Source organism: Panthera leo, chromosome B2 (assembly GCF_018350215.1).
Source record: "Panthera leo isolate Ple1 chromosome B2, P.leo_Ple1_pat1.1, whole genome shotgun sequence".
NCBI lineage: Eukaryota > Metazoa > Chordata > Mammalia > Carnivora > Felidae > Panthera > Panthera leo.
Genome location: NC_056683.1, coordinates 41,310,150 through 41,333,503, shown reverse-complemented (window position 1 = coordinate 41,333,503; position 23,354 = coordinate 41,310,150). Strand labels below are relative to the sequence as shown.

At 42.2% G+C, this 23,354-nt stretch overlaps 1 protein-coding gene across 3 annotated transcripts in view; it reads right to left on the bottom strand.

The window, feature by feature from the left end:
* Positions 1-23,354, bottom strand: part of POLH (DNA polymerase eta) — a 45,728-nt gene that overhangs the window by 7,931 nt on the left and 14,443 nt on the right. For all 3 annotated transcript variants that reach the window (XM_042938878.1, XM_042938879.1, XM_042938880.1), the window contains 3 exons: positions 3,686-3,855; positions 1,864-1,967; positions 577-696 (listed from right to left, as the gene is read on the bottom strand). In XM_042938878.1, the coding sequence (XP_042794812.1) occupies positions 577-696; positions 1,864-1,967; positions 3,686-3,855 (394 nt within the window). The remainder of the gene's footprint in view (positions 1-576; positions 697-1,863; positions 1,968-3,685; positions 3,856-23,354) is intronic.

The window sequence follows — 23,354 nt, the reverse complement described above, 5'->3', positions numbered from 1 at the left end:
TTGCCAAGGAGAGGGATACTGGTTGTGCTTTTTAAAGCCAACTCATCATTTGTAATTTTGGAAAAGTGCTGAGCAAGCCACTGATTCATATCCCCAAGTTTTTTGGTATAAGTCTAAATACAAAGATTTTAAGGGAGGGGTGCCTGGGTGGCTCAGGTGGTTAAGCGTCTGACTTCCGCTTAGGCCGTGATCTTCCAGTTCATGGGTTTGAGCCCCACATTGGGCTCGCTGCTGTCAGTGCAGAGCCTGCCTTGGATCCTCTGTCTCCTTCTCTCTCTGCCCCTCCTCCCACACCTCAAGATAAACATTTAAAAAAAGGTTTTAAAGGAATTACCAGCATTTCAGCACACGAAAATGCTCTAAATATCCAAGCCTATCAACCTACTTAGGTAAATGAAAAACTACTCTAGAATGACAGGCCACAGTGACCTAACATTTCAAAGCAAAAGAACCAAAGAAATTATCTCGAGGAACAAATGTTAAAGATAGGTCTAAATTTTACTGGATGCTTTTGTCTGTGTTTGACTTTAGCATCTCCATACAGGTCATGATTGAAAAACATTAGGAATCACTTACCCATTCTTCTCCCCAAAATGACTCTGGAGCTGGGATTCAGTGAACTGGGTCAGTTCACCCATGTATTCCACCCCCAGGATTTCAATGACAGAGGCCCCTAGCTTTCCTCCAAGATTACGGCTAACAAGACAAAGAATTTATAGGTCACATCATAAATATCTGGTTATCAGCAGACATAAGAAATTTTGCTTCTGTAAGTAGCTCTCCACAGGGTTCAGGGACAATGAGAGCACGTACTGCTCCTGTAAACTATTAATTTCCTAGTATAAGACTAGATGATTCAAATACTCTGGGAGTTAGGACCTGGGAAGATTAACAATAGCATAAACAAAAGGTTAAAGTCATTGATTAGTTATCAAAGTCAACTGTGTAAAAATTTTTCAATTTTACAGGATCTACTGTCCCATTTAGGGATTAAAATTCCAACCCCAAGACAAATCTTTTTCATGACTAAAACCTTTTATATTTAAGAATATAATAAAAATTCTTAAGCTTTGCCTGTAAAGCTTCCTATAATATGTCTTCAACCTACCTTTTCAGTCCTATTTCTATCACTTATCTTCTCCAACATGGTCCAGTTAACCTGGTTTATGTCCCAGCTCACCACAAATACCTTATACTTTCCCCCCTTTCTGTTCAAAACATTATCAAAATCAGAATTGCTCTTCAGTTATCATCTGGCAAAATCTCATGCAGTTTTCATAAATGTTTCTCAGATTTCTCTTCTCTGAACTCTGATAACTACCTGTATAACTCATTTAGCAAATATTCATGTACAGTCTTAATAGCACCTTCACTGTTCCTTTGAACTGTCTTGTCCCTTCATCCTGTCCCTTCAACAATAGTGTAAGCCCTTATCAAGGACACACAATTGGTATGCACAGCCTAGTTATTCGTTTATTTGGATATTTCTCTCATACCTACTTTGGGAGCAGTTTGGTAGCCCTGAACACCTCGGGATGATATTAGAAGAAAAAAAAGAAGTAAAATTCCTATTGGTTTTGTTATTTAGTAACAGACTTGAACAAAAAGGCTAGAAGGAAATTAAAGACACAGCTAAAAATCAGTTCATTTTTTAAAATTCAGGATCAAGTAACTTCCATAGATAATCCAGAATTGAAGCCTCATTAGGAAAAAAGTCTGTGTTTTTCAAAATTTTGTGTGCTCTCTCTTCTACCTTCCTGGTTACCTACATTTTCTTGCTCCAATCTCTCATAAGGGACAGGAGAAAACAGAGTGCTTTCACAAGTATATGAGTGACACTGAAGGTACTCCCTGAATACTTACATTTTGTAGATAGGCATTTGACTGAAGAGCTGTGGGACTGACCCATGTGAGACCAGGGTCTGGCGGTTGGGCTTGTTAAGTCCACAGGCCAGTTTTGCCAGGACCTGGAGCATGGAAAGCATAAAAACTTCGTGACTGTCAACTTCACCCACACAGAGAGCTGGTGAATATTAACATACACATAAAAACACAGGCACAGCTTAAGGGCTGTTACTAATGGTTTCCACATTAAAAACAAAACCAGAAACTCAAGACATCTCTAAACCTTGGTGTCCCACAACATCCTCAGTGGAAACTATGACCCACTATCATCATCCTCATTGTTCTTTCCACATCTATTCTCGGTTTCTCTTTGGTCGTTTTTTTTTTTTTTTTTTTTCCATTCCCATCAATTCCTTAAGGTTCTCCCACTTCAAGAGGGGAAAAAGCCCAGAGAAGCTGCAGAGGACACTTACATAAGGTGCATTTCTAGGCATGTGCATATGAAAATGCTGAAACAAACCTGTTTTACCCTACCACATTGATCTACATTTCTTTTAAAAAAAGTTTTTTTTTAATGTTTATTTATTTTTGAGAGAGAGAGAGACAGAGAGAGACAGAGACAGAGCACAAGTGGGCGAGGGGCAGAGGGAGAGGGAGACAGAGAATCCGAAGCAGGCTCCAGGCTCCAAGCTGTAGCACAGAGCCAGATGCAGGGCTCAAACCCACAAACCATGAGATCATGACCTGAGCCGAAGTCGGACGCTTAACCGACTGAGCCACCCATGTGCCCCTGATTTACATTTCTTGATTAATGGTTAATCCATTTTGAGTCCTAGATTTAACACAGATTACCATAATTCAAGTATCTGTGATAGAGATCTCAAAATCATCCTCCAATAGCAAACATCTTCTACTAGAAACAAGGCTTCAAAATGGGGGGGAAAAAAACAAAACAAAAAAACCCAAACCTTAGGTCCTTGAGAACTCTTTTGAAAGAATAAGGTGCTTCAGTGGTATCAGTTCACAAATTATAATTGGTAGGAAAAGTATAAAATCATCCTTTAAATTCACTGGAGAGATTCTCTAGAACTTCTACTAGGCAACATTTAGTCTTGTTCAAATTACTACAATGGGACTTTTGTTTCCCCTCCCTTCACTCAACCAGAAGAAACCTCTAAAACTCTGTGGGATAGTTTGGCAACTTTCCTCTTCTTGGAGGAAGGGGGAAAAGGTAGTAACCAGGGATAATCAGCCACTGCCCAATTATTGAGCCTTGTCAGAAGGGGACAAAGATTCCAGACCCTCACAGCACTTTAAAAAGAAAACCAGTTATTCTGCCCGTATATTATTGACAATTGTCTATTCTCTAAATCAAAATAGGGGTCCAAACTAATAAAATTTTACTATTCCATCTCTCTTATTGCTCTCATTAGAAAGGAGGAAATAGGCAAAAGCAGAAAATACTCAGGCAATTCCACAAAGGAAATGAGATAATTCAGGGATATTCAGCAAGTGAAAAGAAATAGTTCACATATAAAATTCAAAGACTAACCTCCTCCTTTCCACAGACAGTTCAGTCATTAAGGAAATCTTTTGGATACAACTGTATAAGCATTTTCTGCAAACTTTTCAGCCTGCTTCTTAGGAAAGCGCATGTTTAATGACATTTCCCTTGTTAAGGAATTGCTAACGCATTTATTTGGTCCTCAAAATGAATTTTAAATAGAAGCCCATTTCAAAGTGTACATGTAATGATTTAAATGTCCCAGTCATATCCATCCTTGCTGTATTTAACTGCAGATATCTATGTTTCGCCTTGAAACCTATAATTAGCCTTCACCTTATTGTGTGAAATTCCAGCTGAACACTGAAAGCCCGTCTCCCTCTCTATGGCTGCTCTCATTTCCTCCACAATCACTGCTCCAACAGTGAGCTGCAGGTCCGGAGAGGTGGTGTTACCAGTCTGAAGAGAATCAAGCCATTGAAACAAGCCTTGTTTTCGCATCTCCTCTGAAAAATTGAAAGGTTGTATTTAGACATTTTTTTTTAGAGTCAGGATTTTATTTGTGTTATCTAATAGAAAAATGCTTCAATTTCAGGGTACTTTAAGAATGTACATTTTCACACACACACACACACAAAATGGCAGTCATTTACAAGATTTCTCAGTACTTAAGAGATCAATTTCTCCTTCCTATCAATTCCAGCAGCCTTAGCTTCAGCATAGGCTGAACCTTATAGTTCTAATATGCAACACATATTGTATATTCATATTGTCTTTCATGATCATTGATTTAAAAGTACATCTGTTTTCTCTCTCTGGTTTTCTGGAATTTTCTTCCTCCAACTTTCCCTTGCACACCCCCGAGAATCCTGTTATTTAATTAGAAAATATTCAGAATTAACTCACACTTTAAAATAAATGTATTTATATATTTTTGGGGACTGGTTCTCCTGATGAGTAGCTAAAATCCAATCAGAAACACTAGTTTTATTCTTCTGATAAGCTATTGAAATTAGATATAGCTTTGGACTCAGGGCCTTGAAAATATCTTACTATCCAATTTTGAACTAGTCAGTTTTGAGAAAAGCCTAAAAAATGATTATATATAGCAAGGGAGGTAGGTATATAGAAAATGCAGACATGCTGGTTTATTTATTTACTTATTTAAAAAATTGTTTTAAATGTTTATCATTTTTGAGAGACAGAGCATGACTGGGGGAGGGGCAGAGAGAGAGGGAGACACAGAATCTGAAGCAGGCTCCAGGCTTCGTGCTGTCAGCACAGAGCCCCACATGGGGCTCAAACCCACAAATCGCGAGATCATGACCTTAACCAAAGTTGGATACTTAACCAAGTCACCCAGGCACTCCTAAATATTTCATTTTTTTAAAAAGTTTATTTTGAGAGTAAGTGGGGGAGGGGCAGAAAGAGAGAGAGAGAGAGAGAGGGAGAGAGAGAGAGAGAGAGAGAGAGAGAATCCAAGCAGGCTCCGTGCTGTCAGCACAGAGCCTGACACAGGGCTCCATCCCACAAACGATGAGATCATGACCTAAGCCAAAACCAAGTTGGACCCTTAACCAAAAGAGCCACCCGGGTGCCCTAGGAATGCTGCTTTAAAGAGACAGTAATGAGGGGTGCCTGGGTGGCTCAGTCATTTAAGCATTCGACTTCGACTCACATCATGGTCTCATGGTTCATGAGTTGAGGCCCCACACTGGGCTCTGTGCTGTTAGCACAGAGCCCACTTCGGATCCTCTGTCTCTCTCTCTCTCTTTTCCCCTCCCCCATTTGCACTCTTTCTCTCTTAAAAATAAATAAAATATTATAAAAAGTAGAGCGTAATGAGGTATGAACAAGGCAAGAAAATACACTCAAATAACTATGGGGAGGTATAGTGAAGGTTCATGTATATAGAGGAGGAAGATGAGCACATAGAAGGAAGTATTTTCCAACTCTTGATAACTGCTGCTTCTCTCCTTTGCAGGCTTGTCTTCTTCCTCTAACACCCTGGTAGATACTGAGCAACATTCTCCTCCTCCTCCTCTCTGTATATATGCTTTTTTCTTTTGGTGAACTGCTACAGGCTTATGTTTCAATTTGCTTATGCTGAGTACATGCAAATCCTAATCTCTATCCCCAAACTCCTAAACTCTAATTCTTATCTCCACCCCCCTACAGAATAACTCTTCTTGAACTTTTCATTATAGTTTCAAACTATAGTTCACTAAATTTTCTAAAAATAACTAAAATCAACCTTTATTATATCTTCCTTCTCAAGATTCCCTTTCCCAAACAACTCCCTTTTTTAAATAACCATATTTTTAATTTTGTTAACGTTTATTTATTTTGGAGAGAGACAGAGAGTGAGTAGGGGAGGGACAGAGAGAGAGGAAGACACAGGATCCGAAGCAGGCTCCAGGCTCTGAGCTGCCAGCACAGAGCCTGACGTGGGGCTCGAACTCATGAACCTCAAGATCATGACCCAAGCTGAAGTTAGATGCTTAACCGACTGAGCCACCCAGGCGCCCCAAAAACTCCCTATTTCTATTAAAGGTTTGAAGGTTAAATACTATTGGCTTCCTTTTGCTTTCATTCCCCATTTAGTCAACAAAACCCACTTTAAAACATTTCGCATATCCACCCACCCTATTTTATTCAGGTTTTCTTCATTCTTGCCCAGACCACCTTAACTCCTAAACCACCCTCTCCCTAAATGCATTTTACACAATACCCATGAATGAAATGTTCTCAAATACCAATGTTATCCATCTTATCCCCTGTTGAAAACTGTGAGCTCTCTCATACCTACAGAATAAAGTACCAACTCTAAAAACTGGCATTGAAGACCATCTGGCCTTTTCAATTCATCTTCCACTAATCCCAAATTTATTATATCCTTACAATTTCCTGAATATCCAATGTTTATTCTATTTCCCTGTTCTCACTTCTTAACTCTGTTCTCCCCTTTGCTTAAATAAATCTTATCTATACTTGAGGGCTTATTCAAGTCTCATGTATCATGTGGTCTTTTCCAGCTATTCTAGCTAACTTTGGGGTGCCCCACTAACGTCCTTTAGAACTTTTAAAAAATGCTTATTTTTTTTTGAGACGGGGGAGGGGCAGAGAGGGGGGAGACAGAGAATCCGAAGTGGGCTCCGCGCTGTCAGCGCAAAGCCTGATGGGGGCTTGAACCCATGAACCATGAGATCATGGCCTGGATCAAAGTCAGATGCTCAAGCAACTGTACCACCCAGGCACCCCTAAAGTGTTTTAGCTCTTATCTGTAACACATATAGCATAATTGTTAAAAGAATATTTTGCAGTCAGGCAGTGTTCAAATATTGGCTTTTGAACTTACTATGGGACGTTGAGCAAGTTCTATAATTTTCTAAGATCCAGTTTTGTTGTCTATGATATGAACATAGTACTGTACCTCATAGGATTGTGAGGTTTTATATACATATATATGTATATATATGTACACATATAGATGCGTACATATATATAATCTTTAATCCTTTAAGAATTAAATTTTAATGTTTTATTCATTTTTGAGAGAGAGAGAGACAGAGCAACGAGCCAGGGAGGGGCAGAGAGAGAGGGAGACACAGAATCCAAAGCAGGCTCCAGGCTCTGAGCTGTCAGCACAGAGCCCCATGCAGGGTTCAAACCCATGAACCATGAAATCATGACCTGAGCTAAAGTTGGAGGCTTAACTGATGGAGCCACCTAGGTGCCCCAAATCTAATCCTTCTTTTAAAACCACCTATTATAGGGGTGCCTGGGCGGCTCCGTCGGTTAAGCATCCGACTTTGGCTCAGGTTATGATCCCACAATTTGTGAACTCAAGCCCCATGTCGGGCTCTGTGCTGACAGCTCAGAGCCTGGAATCTGCTTCCAATTCTGTGTCTCCCTCTCTTTCTGCCCCTCCTTGGCTCACATTCTGTCTCTCTCAAAAATAAACATTAAAAATTTTAAAAATAAAAAATAAAACCACTTATTATAGGGGCACCTGGGTGGCTCAGTCAGTTGAGGGTCTGACTTCTACCCAGGTCATGATCTCACAGTTGGTGGATTCGAGTCCCGATCGGGCTCTCTGTTGTCAGCATGGGGCTCACTTCAGATCCTCTGTCTCCCTCTCTCTGCCTCTCTCCTGCTTATATGAACTTTCTCTCTCTCTCTCTCTCAAAAATAAACATTAAAAATAAATAAACCGCCTATTATTGTTTGGGAAACAAAAAATATGAATTTATTGAAATTGTGAGATTTTCTGGACTCATTTCTCAACTAGTAGAGCTAAATTTTCTCTGCTTTAGATTTCATTATTGCTCTCCCAGATTAAGTAATGTTACAATCCTGTCACTCTACCTCCATGTCAGTTGAACAGGGCGACAGAAGATAAGCAGCATTTGTTTCCTTCTCTAGTTGGTAAAAATCTATACAACTTTAGTTTTTCTCTGATACACTAAAGTGGACTAGGGGGAAAAGATTCAGGCAGTTTTTGGTATAAAATGCCCACTAGAACTGAAAGACTTTCCTTTCCTATTGAATTATCTGGGTAGCTTTGTGGAAACCAACTGACCAAAACTGTAGGGATCTGTTTGCACACTTCCTGTTCTGTACCATTGATCTGTCTCCTCTTACACCAATACTACACTGCCCTAGTTACTATAAGGTTATAATTAAATATTTTTTAAGTTTATTTATTTTGAGAGAGAGAGAAAAAGAAAAAAAAAAACACAAGTGGGGAAGGGGCAGAGAGCAAGAATCCCAAGCAGGCTCCGTGCTGTCAGTGCACAGCCTGACCCAGGGCTCAGTCCCATGAACTGTGAGATCATGAGCCAAAATCAAGAGTTGGATGCTTAACCGACTGAGCCACCCAGGTGCCCCTAATAATTTTTAAAACCAGGTAGTGTTTAAGTCTTCCAACTTAGTTCTTTTTCAAAGTTGTTTGGCTATCCCCACATCCTTTGCATTTTCATACAGATTTTCAAATCAGTTTGTCAATTTCTACAAAATCCTGCTGAGATTCTAGAAGGGAAAACAATGAATCTCTAGGTCAATCTGGGGAGACTCAAGCTCTACTATTTAGTCTTTTGATCCATGAGCATGGTATGTCTCTCCATTGATTTCATCTTTTTTACTTTCTCAGGAATGTTTTGTAGTTTTCACTGAACTAGTTTTTCATATATATGTATATACATATATGTGTGTACATATATATTATATATATATATATATATATATATATATATACACATCTCACAGTACATATTCATATACATATATATATATATATATATATTTTTTTTTTTTTTTTTTTTTAAGTATTTATTTTTGAGAGAGAGTGCATGAGAGGTGGAAGAGCAGAGAGAGGGAGACACAGAATCTGAAGCAGGCTCCAGGCTGTTCCAGCCTGACACAGGGCTCAAACTCACGAACCGTGAGATCATGACCTGAGCTGAAGTCAGACGTTTAACTAAATGAGCCACTCAGGCGTCCCTTCACATATGTATTTCTAATAATTTCGTAATTGTAATGCTATTGCAAATAACATTGCTTTTAAATTTCAAATTCCCATCTAAAATTTTAGTGTATAGAATTGCTATTGATTTTTGCATACTGACTTTGTCACCTGCAACCTTGCTAATCTCACTTACTGTATTTTTTTAGGGCGGGGTGTAGATCCCTTAGGATTTTCTACAAACACGGTCATGACACCTGCAAACAAAGTTTACCTCTTCCTTCACATCTGAATTAGCTTTTATTCCCTCTTCTGTTCTGATTACACCATCTTGTACCTCCAGTGCAATGATGAACAGAAGACTGAGCACTGATGACTTGTGCCAAAACTTGGGGTTAAACTGATAAACCTCTACCTAGACTCCACAACTCCAGAAACCAAAACTACAAAAGAGAAGTTCCTGTACTGATACTAAGTATGCCCTCCTCTGTGCTATGAGCTGATTGGTGTCTTCCAAGCTCCCTCTGGTTGTTGGTAGAATTTGGTTTCCATTTTCTTTCTGGCTGTCAGCAGTGGGCCAATATCAGAGCCTAGCCATGAGGGCCTTCTCCAAAGGCCCTCTCACAACATGGCAGCTTACTTCTTCAAAGCCAGCAGGGGGTCCCACCAACCCCTGCAACTCTCATCATTAAAAAGGGTTTATAATTTTTTAAATTTATTTTTATTTTAGAGAGTGTATGCAAGTAAGGGAGAGGGGCAGAGAGAGAGAGAGAGAGAGAGAGTGAGAAAGAGCGAGAGCGAGAGAGCGAGAAAGAGAGAGAATCTTAAGCAGGCTCCACGCTCAGCATGGAGCTGTTACAGGGCTCACTCCCACGACCCTGGGATGATGACCTGAGCCAAAATCAAGAGTTGGATGCTCAACCGAGCCACCCAGGCACACCAAGGTTTATGATTTCTTGTACTATTACCCAACTGCTTCATGTCCTGGGCATTCAAAAGATGTTCAATATATGCTTTAAATGAAATATATTAAGACCAAAGGAGAAAACTAAGGCATTCCTTAGCTAATACAAACTAGTTCCAAAATGGCCCTGAAGGGAAAGTTTTCACTCTGGCAGTTTTTGAGTATTATCTTTAAGTAATCCTACCCCTTAAACTTTCCATGCATGTAACTATTTCAGAAACAGAAAATACAAAGTTGCAAACACAGTATGGCTGAGCAGGACTGCTAGCTTTGAATTAAGGGGCAGGATGGGAGAGTTGAACAGAAACTTCAGTTATCAAAATATCACAAACGCCTGGCTTCTTTTCCTAGGTTTGAAATATGCCACATCCATGAAAAACAATTTCTGGAAGATTATATGCACTTAGATAAGCTAATTTCTGTTACCAGTTTTTTGGTTGCACACATCATATGAAGACTCAGGAATACAATATGAAATATAAACCATTTACTAGACATTATACTGTTCTGAGCACTATAAATAAAAAAAATGGTATCACTCCATCTGGAAACTAAATATTTAAACTGGACACACTAAGGCAACAGATACATAAGACATATAGAAATAAACATTGGCATTTTTAACAAAAATGTACATAGATAAGAAAGATGGGTATAGAAGAAAGAGGAACATGTCCATTTGAGTTGAAGTAAACATTTTCCACCAGTGAAGGTATACACCATCATCTTCAGTCGGAGAGCTCTTTAACAATGAGTTGCAGCCAAAAATACCAATATAATGTGTAATAACACGTCTTATTCTGAGGTATGCGGGTTTCAGAGGGTCTGTGAATCTCCTGAAAACTGCACACACAATTGTCTTATGTGTAGATATGCATTTTTCTGAGGCATGCAAGGGTCAACAAGCTTTCAAAAAATTTTCAAAAGGGGATACAGCCCTCAAAAAACCCTTAAAGACTTAATGACTTAAACCATTATAAACCAATTCCAAGTGTTTTAAAGCATTAGACACACAGCAAGATGTGGTACACAAAGTTAAGACCAAAGAAAAACCTTCCTTATTATGACTGTTAAATTTCTGACTCGGGTCCCAAAATAATAAAGAAAATCAGGACATATTTCATCGAATGTTTATGTACCATAACTCTGCCTCCTTTAAGTGGCACAATTTTTATTGTCCATGTATTGCCCTGAAAGAACTGAAGGATTTGCAGCCTCCAGCTTATAAACTCTGCTATAATTCCTTAATGGTCTTTCTCACAAGCTTCCCTAGTAGAACAAGCAGTTCTACTACTGCCCTTCAATACAACATATTAAAGGCATATCCTACAACTGTTCAACAGCAAAAGGAAACTTTACATCTTATGTCTCATTTTAAAACATGGAACCCGTGGGAAATTCACCACTTTAACCAGAAGTAAGCTAAACTCTCTTGGACCTTTTTCTGGGAAAATCTGTATTGTTTCCACAAGTAATCACAGACTGCCTTAATGTCCTCCCCCCCCTCCCCCGCAGAAGCTAATTTGCTATAATATGGTATCCAGACAGTTTCCTTTTGGTTAATGGCCAGCATTCAAAATGTTTTACTGAAAGAGCACTTACAAGAATAATGTTACAAAATAATAGTTGTAAAAGTACCAATGTTCATGTTACAAATGAAGGGGAGACCCACTGTTTTGAAGAGAGCTATTATGAAAAGTATTAGAAAATGTCTAGGAAAAACTGTAGATACCCTGTTCAAAAAGCCTCTAAATGCCAATTGTTTTGTTCTGTAAGATCCAGCTGAATTCAAGTTTCATAATATCTGATTTAAAACATTTAAGACCCAGGGGTGCCTCGGTGGCTCAGTTGGTTAAGTGTCCAACTTCAGCTCAGGTTATGACCTGATGGTTTCATAAATTTGAGCCCCATGTCAGGCTCTGTGCACTGACTGTGTGGAGTCTGCTTGGGTTTCTCTCTCTCCCTCTCTCTCTCTCTGCAACTTTCCCGCTTGCACTCTCTCTCAAAAAAAAAAAAAAAAAAAAAAAAAAAAAAAAAAAAATTAAGACCCAGATCCTCTTAGATCTGGTATCTAGAAATATTACAATCCAATATTACCACAAAAGCAAATTTTCATTGCCTTAATTTTATTTTTTAATTTAAGAGCATCTTTTTAAATGTTTATTTTTGAGAGAGCGAGTGTGTGCATGTGTGTGCATGCGTGTGTGCAAGCAGGGGAGAAGCAGAGAGAGGAAGACAGAGAATCCGAAGCAGGCTCCATGCTGTCAGCGGAAAAGCCCTTCGTGGGGCCAGAACCCTTGAACCATGAGATCATGACCTCAGCAGAAGTTGGACACTCAACTAACTGAGCAACTCAGGTGCCCTGCCTTAATTTTATTTTATTTAAGAAAGTATTTTTAACCATTGAATACATTTTACTTATCAAAAGCATTTTCATGCAGATTACAGGCATACCTTGTTTTATTGTATCTTGCTTCAATGTGCTTTATAGACACTGCATTTTTTAAAAAACTGAGTACTTGTATCAACCCTGTCAAGTAAATCTATTGGCACCATTTTCCAAACAGCATTTGCTCACTTTGTGTCTCTATATCACTTTTTGGTAATTCTCACAATTATCTCAAACTTTTTCATTATTGTTTTATTTGTTATGGTGATCTGGAATCAGTGATTGTAACTTCCTGAAAGCTCAGATGGTTAGCATTTCTTAGCAATAAAGCTTTTTAAAATTAAGGTATGTGCTTCTTAAAGATCTAATGGTATTGTACACTCAATAGATTACAGTATAGTAAACAAAACTTCCCTATGCACTAAGAAACCAAAAAATTAATTTGACTCAATTTACTGAGATACTTGCTTTATTGTGGATGGTCTGTAACCAAACACAAAATATCTCTGACATATGCCTATATATCAAAAGTTTTTGTCAGATAGGTAAATGAAGCTGAATTTAAAAAAACAAAAATCACTTATCACTCCCCTACACATCAACCAAGTATAAAATAAAGAAAAAAGTAAAACAATAGCAATAAAAAATTAAAGCATTTATGAACATAACAAATGAATGCACAAGACCTTTATAAAAAACATAAAGCTTTAATAAAGATATAATTGGATACTCACATAATAAAAGGAATTTGATCCCTATCTCTCTCACACACACAATGGATTATAAATGAAAAGCAGAGTAAAGCTTCTAGAAAAGACAACAGAATTGCTTCATAACCTTGAGGTAGGTAAGTATTTCTTAAACAGGACATAAAAAATATTGTCCATAAAGAACAAAAAAAAACACATGGACCAAATTAAAATCAAGAACCTTTCTGTTTCATCAAAAGCCACCAGTGATAGAGTGAAAAACAAGTCACTGACCAGAAGGTATTTGCAATATATTTATATGCAATATAATAATACATCATAATATATGCAATTAAATATGCAATATATTTAATAAAGGATTCATTTCAGATTATATAAAGAAGTCCTATAGATGGAGATAAGACAATCCAACAAAAAAAATGAGCAAATGATTTAAAGAGGTACTTAATGAAAGAAGATATCTAAATGGTCAATACATTTAAAGGTGGTCAACTTCATTAAGACCAATTAAGACCAGGGACATACAAACTAAAACCACTGATATCACTACACACCCATCAAAATGGCTAAAATGCAAAAGAGAAAAAAAAAAAAAAGCATGTGCTGAAAAGCATGTGAAACAACTGGAATTTTCATATATGCTACTAGTGAGATTATAAATTGGTACAACCAGGGACACCTGGGTGGCTCAGTTGGTTGAGCGTCTGACTCTTGGTTTCAGCTCAGGTCATGATCTCAGGGTTTGTGGGCTTGAGCCCTGCATTCGGCTCTGTGCTGGCAGCGTGGAGCCTGCTTGAGATTCTCTCTCTCTCTCTCTCTCTCTCTCTCTCTCTCTGCCCATCCCCCACTCTCAAACAAATAAACTTTAACATTTACTCATTTTTTTGAGAGACAGAGACAGAGCACGAGTGGAGGACAGGCACAGAGAGAGGGAGACAGAATCTGAAGGAGGCCCCAGGTTCTGAGCTGCTGGCACAGAGCCCGATATGGGGCTCGAACCCACGAACTGTGAGATCATGACCTGAGCCAAAGTTGGATGCTTAAGCAACCAAACCACCCAGGTGCCCCTCAAACAAATAAACTTAAAAAATAAGTAAATAAATTGGTACAACCATTTTGGGTAACTGTTTGGCAGTAAGTACCTACTAAAGCTGACTATAAGCAAACTAAAGCTGATTTTAGGTAAATCCTACAATTAAACACTTCTAGTCCTATACCCAACAGAAATCATACATTTGTTCACCAAAAGACATTTACAAGAATATTCATACCATCACTATTCTTAGTAGCCCCCAAATGGAAACAACCCAAATATCCATCAATTATAGAATGGATAATTTGTGATATACTCATGTAATTCAATACTACACAGCAATGAAAGTAAACAAACTCAACTACATACAACAGAACGGATGAATCTCACAATGTTGACCAAATGAGGCCAGACTCAGGTATATATTGCATGATTTCAATTTTATAAAGTTCAAAAATAAGCTAAATAGAAATAAGGACAATGGTTACTGTAGGAAGGGGAGAGGAATGGATAGTGTCTGGAAGTGTAGGCAGGTGTGCCTTTTAGGATTCTGGTTTTGGTTTTGATTTGGATGCTACTTACAAATGGGGGTTTACTTTGTGAAAATTAGCCAAGGTGCACTTACAATTTGTGCACTTGATGTGTATTACATCAATTAAAAGTGTAGATGAGAAAAAAAAAAGAAAATATACTGGATTCCAGATCCAGTATAAATATTATACTGGAAGTAAAAATATTATAACAGATAAAATAAATAATTTTAACTTAAAAAAAAATAATTAAAAGGGACACAATTGAAGACCTAAAAAAATCAGTGATATGTTTATGGATGGCAAAAGTTAACATTAACATAACTATTCTCTCTAAATATATAAATTCAATGTAATCCTATCAAGATTTTTTGAGGAATTCAACTATTGTATTCTAAAATGCACAGTGAATAACAAAGGTACATGTATAGGTAAGACAATTTTGGAAAGCAAAAGCAGAGGGACATCCTTATCAAATAGAACATACTACAAAGAGTAAAAAAAAAAAAACAAAAAAAAAAACAAAAAAAACACAACAATGTGTTTCTGGAGCAGGAGCAGAGAGACAAATGGGATACTACAGAAACTGACCAACTTCTACATGGGAAGTGGAGAAAGAATGGATTATTTAATAAGTAATTGTCGGGAAATTATTATAATAATAAAAAATAGGGGCACCTGGGGTGGTGGCTCAGTCGATTAAGCGTCTGACTTCAGCTCAGGACATGATCTCACAGTTCAGGAGTTCAAGCCCCACATCAGGTGAGCTTGAGCCCCGCTTCGGGTGAATTTGAGTCCTGCTCCAGGTGAGCTTGAGCCCCACTCTGGGCTCCACACTCTCTCTCCCTCTCTCTCTGCACCTCGTGGGATTCTTTCTCTCTCTCTGCCCCTCATTCACTTGTGCTCTCTCTCAAAAAAAAAAAAAAAAAAAAAAAAAAAAAAAAAAAATTTAAATAATATAAATAAGATTTTTATAAAATCAAATAAAAAGGTTGAACTCCATATGGCCAAAAGACCTAAAAAAAATTACAAGGCAAACAGAAGTGTAGAAAAGACCTCTGTGAACTTCTAGTAGAAATGGATATCTAAAACAAGATTCAAAATGCACAAAAGATAAGGTGAAAAAAATGATGGACTAAAAGAATCGTGTTCAACAAAGTACAGCATAAACAAAGTTCATGGATGACAGATTTGGGAGAAGATATTTGCAGTGTCAAAAATAGACAAGACACTAATAACTGCAATATATGAGGAACTCTTGCAAAAAAAAAGGCAGGAAATCCAATGATAAATTGGGTAAAGATTATAAATAAGCAATTCACAAAGGTATAAACTAGCAATATAGGAAGAAATGCTCAACCTCAACTAGTAAATAGAGAAATATAAATTTAAACAAACTGAAAACATGAAATAAAATTTCATATTTTTACTTTTCTACTTATCCCAAATCTGTCATCCATTAACTTTGTTTATGCTACACTTTGTTGAACCACTTTGCTGTTTAAAGGCTTTTTTTTTTAAGTTTATTTATTTATTTTTAGTAATCTCTACACCCAATGTGGGGCTTGAACTCACAACCCCGAGATCAATCGTCACATCACATGCTCTTCCAACTGAGCCAGCCAGGAGCTCCTTATGAAATACTACTTTATTATAGCCATCATATTGGTGAGTACTTTTAACCATTCAAAAATACCAGCTGCTGGCAAGAATATGAGGGCAACAGGAATTCTTGTGTACTACAGGCATGGGGTAACCATTGATAGCCATTCTGGGGAATGATTTGGCAGTATTTAGTGAAACAATGTATGTGTATGCCTTATGGCCTAGCAGTCCACTCGTGACATTTTCAGAAAAACCTCTGCATAGGTCCAAAAGAGGATGAATGAGGACATTTATCAAATAAATATTAAAAAAAATTAGAAGTAACAAATGAATTAATAGCTAGGAGAATTGTCTGTAACTACCATAGATCCATACCATGGATTATGCTGTAATTAAAAGCAATCAATTACACATAAATACAACTACATGGAAAGACCTATAAAATCACCACTAAAGGAAAATTAAGAAAAGGAATGGAATCTACACTATATGTTAATGATACTGGAATTAAAATTAAAAAATTAGTAAAGTAAGAATGAAATCTATAAGATAATACTATCTTTTAATTAAAGAGCACAAATTTTAAAAGCACACACATAAAGCAACACTGTGTAATTTATAAAGACATACAAATTTAAGAAGATATACCAAATACATCAGTGGGTGCCAGAGGGAGAGTTAGATAGGGAGGGGGAAATCACTATGAAAGTGAAAGTGAAAGGGCGGGCCTACGCCGGCCGACTCCATCTTGTTCTGTGTTCTCCACCTTGAGTGACTATGTCCCCGACATGACCCCTTTTCCGGGAAATTCACAGAAACCTCAGACTGCGCCTCCTCCCCTTGAGTAACCTCCCGCTCACCCGTTCAAACTTTCTGATCAAAACACGCCCAGCGACCTGCGTAACAGGACTCCGACCCTTCCCCAACCAATCGGCTGAGGCCACGACCCTTCCCCAGCCAATCGGCTGAGGCCACAGCCATTACCTCACCAACTGCCCCTAGACCCCTATAAAACCTTTGTGCTTTTGAAACTCGCTCTCTCTCCCTGGTATCTCACCGCTGCGTCGGTGCGGGTAGGGGATTGAGCTCGAGCTAGCTCGAATAAAGGTTCTTTTGCTTTTGCATCGGACTCGGCTCCCTGGTGGTCTTTGGGGATCACGAATTCTGGGCATAACATTTGGGGGCTCGTCCGGGATCCCCAAGACCCCTGAGGGACCCCCGACCCGGAGAGCCTGACTGGCCACGGTTAGTGTCTGTCTGTTTGTTCTGTCTTTTCTGTGTGAGCTCACTTCTGGAGTTCTGGTAGTGCCCGACGCGGTCTAAGTGGACGCACTGGAGGACCACGGGCCGGGAGTTTCGGAAGACGTTCGGATTCTCCCTTCTGGAGGGACGTGGAATCCCCTCAAAGGTCTGAGACGAGGCAGGTCGCTCCCGCTGGTCGGCGTGAGGCCGTCGTCTTTGGAGGGACGTGGAATCCCCTCATCGGTTTTGGAGGGACGTGGAATCCCCTCAAATGTCTAAGCTAGCTTTCAGTTTTGCTTCCATGGAGTTGGAAGATTTTCTAGGGGCCCTCTGTTTGTCTGTTTTTGTGTTTCTCTGTTTTGTTCTGTGGACTTACTGGACGGACGTTATGGGACAGACTCAGACTACTCCTCTAAGTATTATGATTGATCACTTTAAGGATGTGAGGGGAAGAGCTAACAACCTCAGTGTGGAAGTCCGAAAGGGTCGGTGGCAGTTTTTTTGTTCTAGCGAGTGGCCAACTTTCAATGTCGGATGGCCACCAGAGGGGACCTTCGACCTCCCTACCATCCACCGAGTCAGGAGTATCATCTCTCAGCCTAAGACGGGCCATCTTGATCAGCTCCCTTACATTATCACTTGGCAGGACCTTGTGGAAGACCCACCCTCTTGGCTTAAACCCTTCCTAGCCCCGCTCCCTCCGGAGCCAAAACCCATTCTTGTTTTGCAGGGGACAAAGAAGAAGAAAAGTCTTATCCAGCCTTCAGCACCCCTCTACCCTGTCTTACAGGGGGGTACTGAAGAAGAATTAATTTTTCCTCCCTCGTATAACCCCTCTAGGATGCTGGAAGAACACCATCCTCCCCCTCCGGGGGAGGCAGACGCTGTTCCGAGAGCAGGAGGCGGAAACGCTCCAGTGGGAAGCCCGCCCTTCACCAGACAAAGGGCTCAGAGGGAGCAATCCGCCTCCGCCGCCGACTCCACTATTCTGCCCCTGCGAGCCACCGGACCCCCAGACGCGGAGGGGAACCAGCCCTATCACTATTGGCCTTTCGCCACTAGTGACCTCTACAATTGGAAAGCTCAGAATCCTAAGTTTTCCGAGAAACCGGCAGGGCTTATTGATTTATTAGACTCTGTTCTTTTTACCCATCAGCCCACGTGGGACGATTGCCAGCAGCTTTTGCAGGTCCTGTTCACGACTGAAGAAAGAGAAAGAATCGTCAACGAGGCCCGAAAACTAGTTCCGGGCACAGACGGGAATCCCACCACCAACCAGGCTCAGATAGATGCCTCCTTCCCCTTAACTCGGCCCCAGTGGGATTTCAACACGGCAGAAGGTAAGGAGAGGCTCCGGGTCTACCGCCAGACTCTAATGGGGGGTCTCCGAATGGCTGCTAGAAAGCCAACCAATTTGGCCAAGGTAGGAAATATACAACAGGGAAAAGATGAATCTCCGGCTGCCTTTTTAGAACGGATCATGGAGGCATTCCGTACCTATACCCCCATGAATCCAGAGGCTCCGGAAAGCAAGGCAGCTGTTATCATGGCCTTTGTAAACCAATCGGCCATAGACATTAGGAGAAAATTACAGAAAATAGATAGACTAGGAGAAAAAAGTCTGCAGGACTTACTGGTGGTAGCCAAAAAGGTATATAATAACCGGGAGCTTCCTGAGGACAAGCAGGCTCGCGCCATGGCGGCTGCCAGCAGTAAGCAGACTCGAGACCTGGCGAGAATACTACTAGCTACCACTGCTGACTCCCCTGAGGAACGAGACCGCCGTCTCTGGCAGCTGGCAGACGACGCAAGAAAAGGTAAAAGAACCACCAAGGGGGGAAGCAGAGGCTGCAGAAGGATCAGTGCGCATACTGCAAGGAGATAGGGCATTGGGCCCGAGATTGTCTGAAAAGGGCCGGCGGGAAAGAAAGCAAGACTGATCGAGTAAAAGTCCTAGAGCTAGATGAACTAAGTGATTAGGGGAGTCGGGGTTCGGACCCTCTCCCCGAACCCAGGGTAACTCTTAAAGTGGAGGGGACCCCTGTTGACTTCCTTGTCGACACCGGAGCACAACATTCGGTCCTCCGCACCCCACAAGGAAAACTAGCCAGCAAGAAGTCCTGGGTACAAGGGGCAACTGGTATGAGCCAGTATTCATGGACTACCCGAAGAACAGTAGATTTGGGAACGGGCCGGGTATCCCACTCCTTTATGGTAATACCAGAATGCCCCTACCCGCTGTTAGGACGGGACTTACTGACCAAGATTGGAGCTCAGATAACTTTCAGACAAGGGGGGCCTCAGGTCACCGATGGCAAGGGCCACCCCATCCAGGTACTGACCATGAAACTGGAGGATGAATACCTCCTCCACCAGGAGGCGCTCCCGAGAGAGGATAATATAGACAGATGGCTACAAGAATTCCCCTCGGTTTGGGCAGAGACTGGGGGGGGGATGGGACTAGCCGCTCATAGGACCCCAGTCCTGGTAGAGCTCAAGCCAGGAGAGAGTCCGGTAAGGATCAAACAATACCCCATGTCACAGGAGGCCCGGAAGGGGATCCAGCCACACATCCGGAGACTACGAAGCCTAGGGGTACTAGTTCCTTGCCAGTCTGCCTGGAACACCCCCTTACTGCCGGTCAAAAAGCCTCACACAAATGACTACCGACCGGTACAAGACCTCCGGGAAGTAAATAAGAGGGTCGCGGACATACACCCAACTGTTCCCAACCCATATACTCTCTTGAGCTCCTTGGCGCCCTCCAGGGTCTGGTATACTGTACTAGATTTAAAGGACGCCTTCTTCAGTCTGCCGCTGGCACCCCAGAGCCAACCCCTGTTCGCCTTCGAGTGGCATGATCCGGAGGAGGGCTACAGTGGGCAACTCACCTGGACACGGCTACCTCAGGGATTCAAAAATTCACCCACCATCTTCGACGAGGCACTACACGAGGACCTGGGTGAGTACAGAAGGGAGCACCCTGGCCTCACCCTCCTACAGTACGTAGATGACATCCTGATTGCTGCTGACACGGCCAAAGACTGTGAGCGAGGGACCCAGGACCTGCTGGCTACCCTGGGGGCTTTAGGGTACCGGGCATCCGCGAAGAAGGCTCAGATATGCAGGGAGAGGGTAAGTTACCTGGGATATATCCTGGAGGGCGGATAGCGGCGGTTATCAGATGCCAGAAAAGAAACTGTCCTAAAGATCCCTACTCCCACCTCCCGAAGAGAAGTGAGGGAATTCCTAGGATCAGCCGGCTACTGCCGCCTCTGGGTTCCAGGTTTTGCTGAGATCGCCAGGCCCCTATATGAAGCTACCAAAGAGGGGAAAACATTTAAATGGACTGAAAAAGAAGAAATTGCCTTTAATCGGTTAAAAAAGGCCCTCCTAAGTGCCCCAGCCCTGGGCCTACCAGACATTACGAAACCCTTCCACCTCTTTGTAGACGAACATAAGGGAATAGCAAAAGGGGTTCTAACTCAAGCCTTAGGCCCCTGGAACCGCCCAGTGGCTTACCTGTCTAAGAAACTAGACCCAGTGGCTGCCGGCTGGCCGCCATGCCTAAGAATTATTGCGGCGACAGCACTCCTAGTCAAGGATGCAGACAAACTGACCCTAGGACAGGAGATCTGGATCACGACCCCACACGCCATTGAAGGGGTCCTGAAACAGCCTCCTGATAGATGGATGAGCAATACACGTATGACTCATTACCAGAGCCTCCTACTCAACCCTCCACGAGTGCGGTTCCACCCCAGTGCAGCCCTCAATCCTGCAACCCTGCTGCCCGACCCTGACCTAGGTGCTCCACTACATGACTGTGCGGGAATCCTGGAACAAGTACATGGATTCCGGATGGACCTGACCGACCAGCCCCTCCCCGATGCCGAGGCTACTTGGTTCACTGATGGCAGCAGCTTTGTGCGAGATGGACACAGGTATGCGGGTGCAGCGGTGGTCACCGAAACGGACACCGTATGGGCGGAGGCTCTACCCTCCGGAACGTCAGCCCAGCGAGCGGAGCTCATAGCCCTCACCAAGGCGCTGATGCTGGGAGCTGGAAAACGGCTTAACATCTACACAGACAGCCGTTATGCATTTGCCACCGCTCATATTCATGGGGCAATTTATCAGGAGAGGGGGTTACTGACGGCAGAAGGACGGACTATAAAAAATAAGCAGGAGATACTTAACCTGCTTACGGCCTTATGGCTTCCTGCCAAGCTAGCCATTATCCACTGCCAAGGGCACCAAAAAGCTGATAACCCAGTAGCTAGAGGTAATCGAAAGGCTGACCAGGCAGCCAAGGCAGTAGCCCTTACTCCAGTCCCCACCATGACCATACAACTACCGGACCCGGGAGACCCAGTTTTACCAGACCAGCCCAAATACTCCCAGGAGGAGTTACAGCGGATCAAGAAACTCCCCATGGCCCAGGAGATAAAGGGATGGTGGTATATACCTAACAAGGAGCTCGTGCTGCCAGACCGGCTCGGAGTCTCAATATTAGAGCACATGCATCGGTCTACTCACATGGGGGCCCGAAAATTAAAAGACTTAATCCGACATGCCGGAATCAAGATTCACCAACAGGACACCAAAATAGAGCAAGTTGTATCTGCCTGCAAGACCTGCCAACTCACCAACGCGAAAGCCACATCAAATAAAAAAGGAACCAGGCTCAGAGGCACCAGACCGGGAGCCCAATGGGAAGTCGACTTCACTGAAGTCAAACCAGGAAAGTATGGTTATAAATATCTTTTAGTATTTACAGACACCTTCTCTGGCTGGGTGGAGGCATACCCAACCAAGCATGAAACGGCTCAGACGGTGGCTAAGAAGCTACTAGAAGACATCTTACCCAGGTATGGTTTTCCTGCCATGGTAGGATCAGACAATGGACCAGCTTTTATCTCTCAGGTAACACAGGCAGTAGCCAAGGCGGTGGGGGCAAACTGGAAATTACATTGTGCTTATAGGCCCCAGAGCTCAGGACAGGTAGAAAGAATGAATAGAACCCTAAAAGAGACCCTTACCAAATTAACCATGGAGACTGGCAGGGACTGGGTGACTCTCCTACCGTACGCCCTTTACCGGGTTAGAAACACTCCTTACACTCTGGGTTTTACTCCCTACGAGATCATGTTTGGCAGGCCACCCCCTGTTATTCCCAGCCTTCGAGCTGAACTTCTTGCAGAGTTTAAAGATCAAGAACTTTTTCTTTCCTTGAGAGGGCTCCAGAGGGCGCACGAGGATATTTGGCCGCGCCTCCGTGCCATCTATGAGGCTGGCCCGACCCCGACACCTCATCAGTACAAGCCGGGAGACTGGGTCTATGTCAAGAGGCACCACCGAGAGACTCTCGAGCCGCGCTGGAAGGGACCCTACATTGTAGTGCTGACAACCCCCACCGCTCTCAAAGTAGACGGCATCGCGACCTGGGTCCATCACACCCACGTTCGGCCAGCGGACCCCTCCTCGATCCGGAAGGACTTCGTCACGCGATGGGCCATCAGTCGGGACCAACACAACCCGCTCAAGCTCAAGCTCAAGCTACAGCACATTCGACCCACCTAATATTGGTAACTCTGTTAACTCTGCTTGTCATTGCTCATGCTACCGGGAGTCCCCACACCCCCCAAAACATCACCTGGCAGATCATAGATACCAGCTCAGGGACAATACTTAATTAGACCTCCCAGAGCCACCCCAGGGACACATGCTTCCCAGAACTTAGCGTAAACTTCCAAACTCTGTTCCCCTTGTCACCATAAATGCAGCCGGTCCCATGATTGGGTCCGTAAGTTACATGACAAGGGGGGAATGAAAGGGCGGGCCTACGCCGGCCGACTCCATCTTGTTCTGTGTTCTCCACCTTGAGTGACTATGTCCCCGACATGACCCCTTTTCCGGGAAATTCACAGAAACCTCAGACTGCGCCTCCTCCCCTTGAGTAACCTCCCGCTCACCCGTTCAAACTTTCTGATCAAAACACGCCCAGCGACCTGCGTAACAGGACTCCGACCCTTCCCCAACCAATCGGCTGAGGCCACGACCCTTCC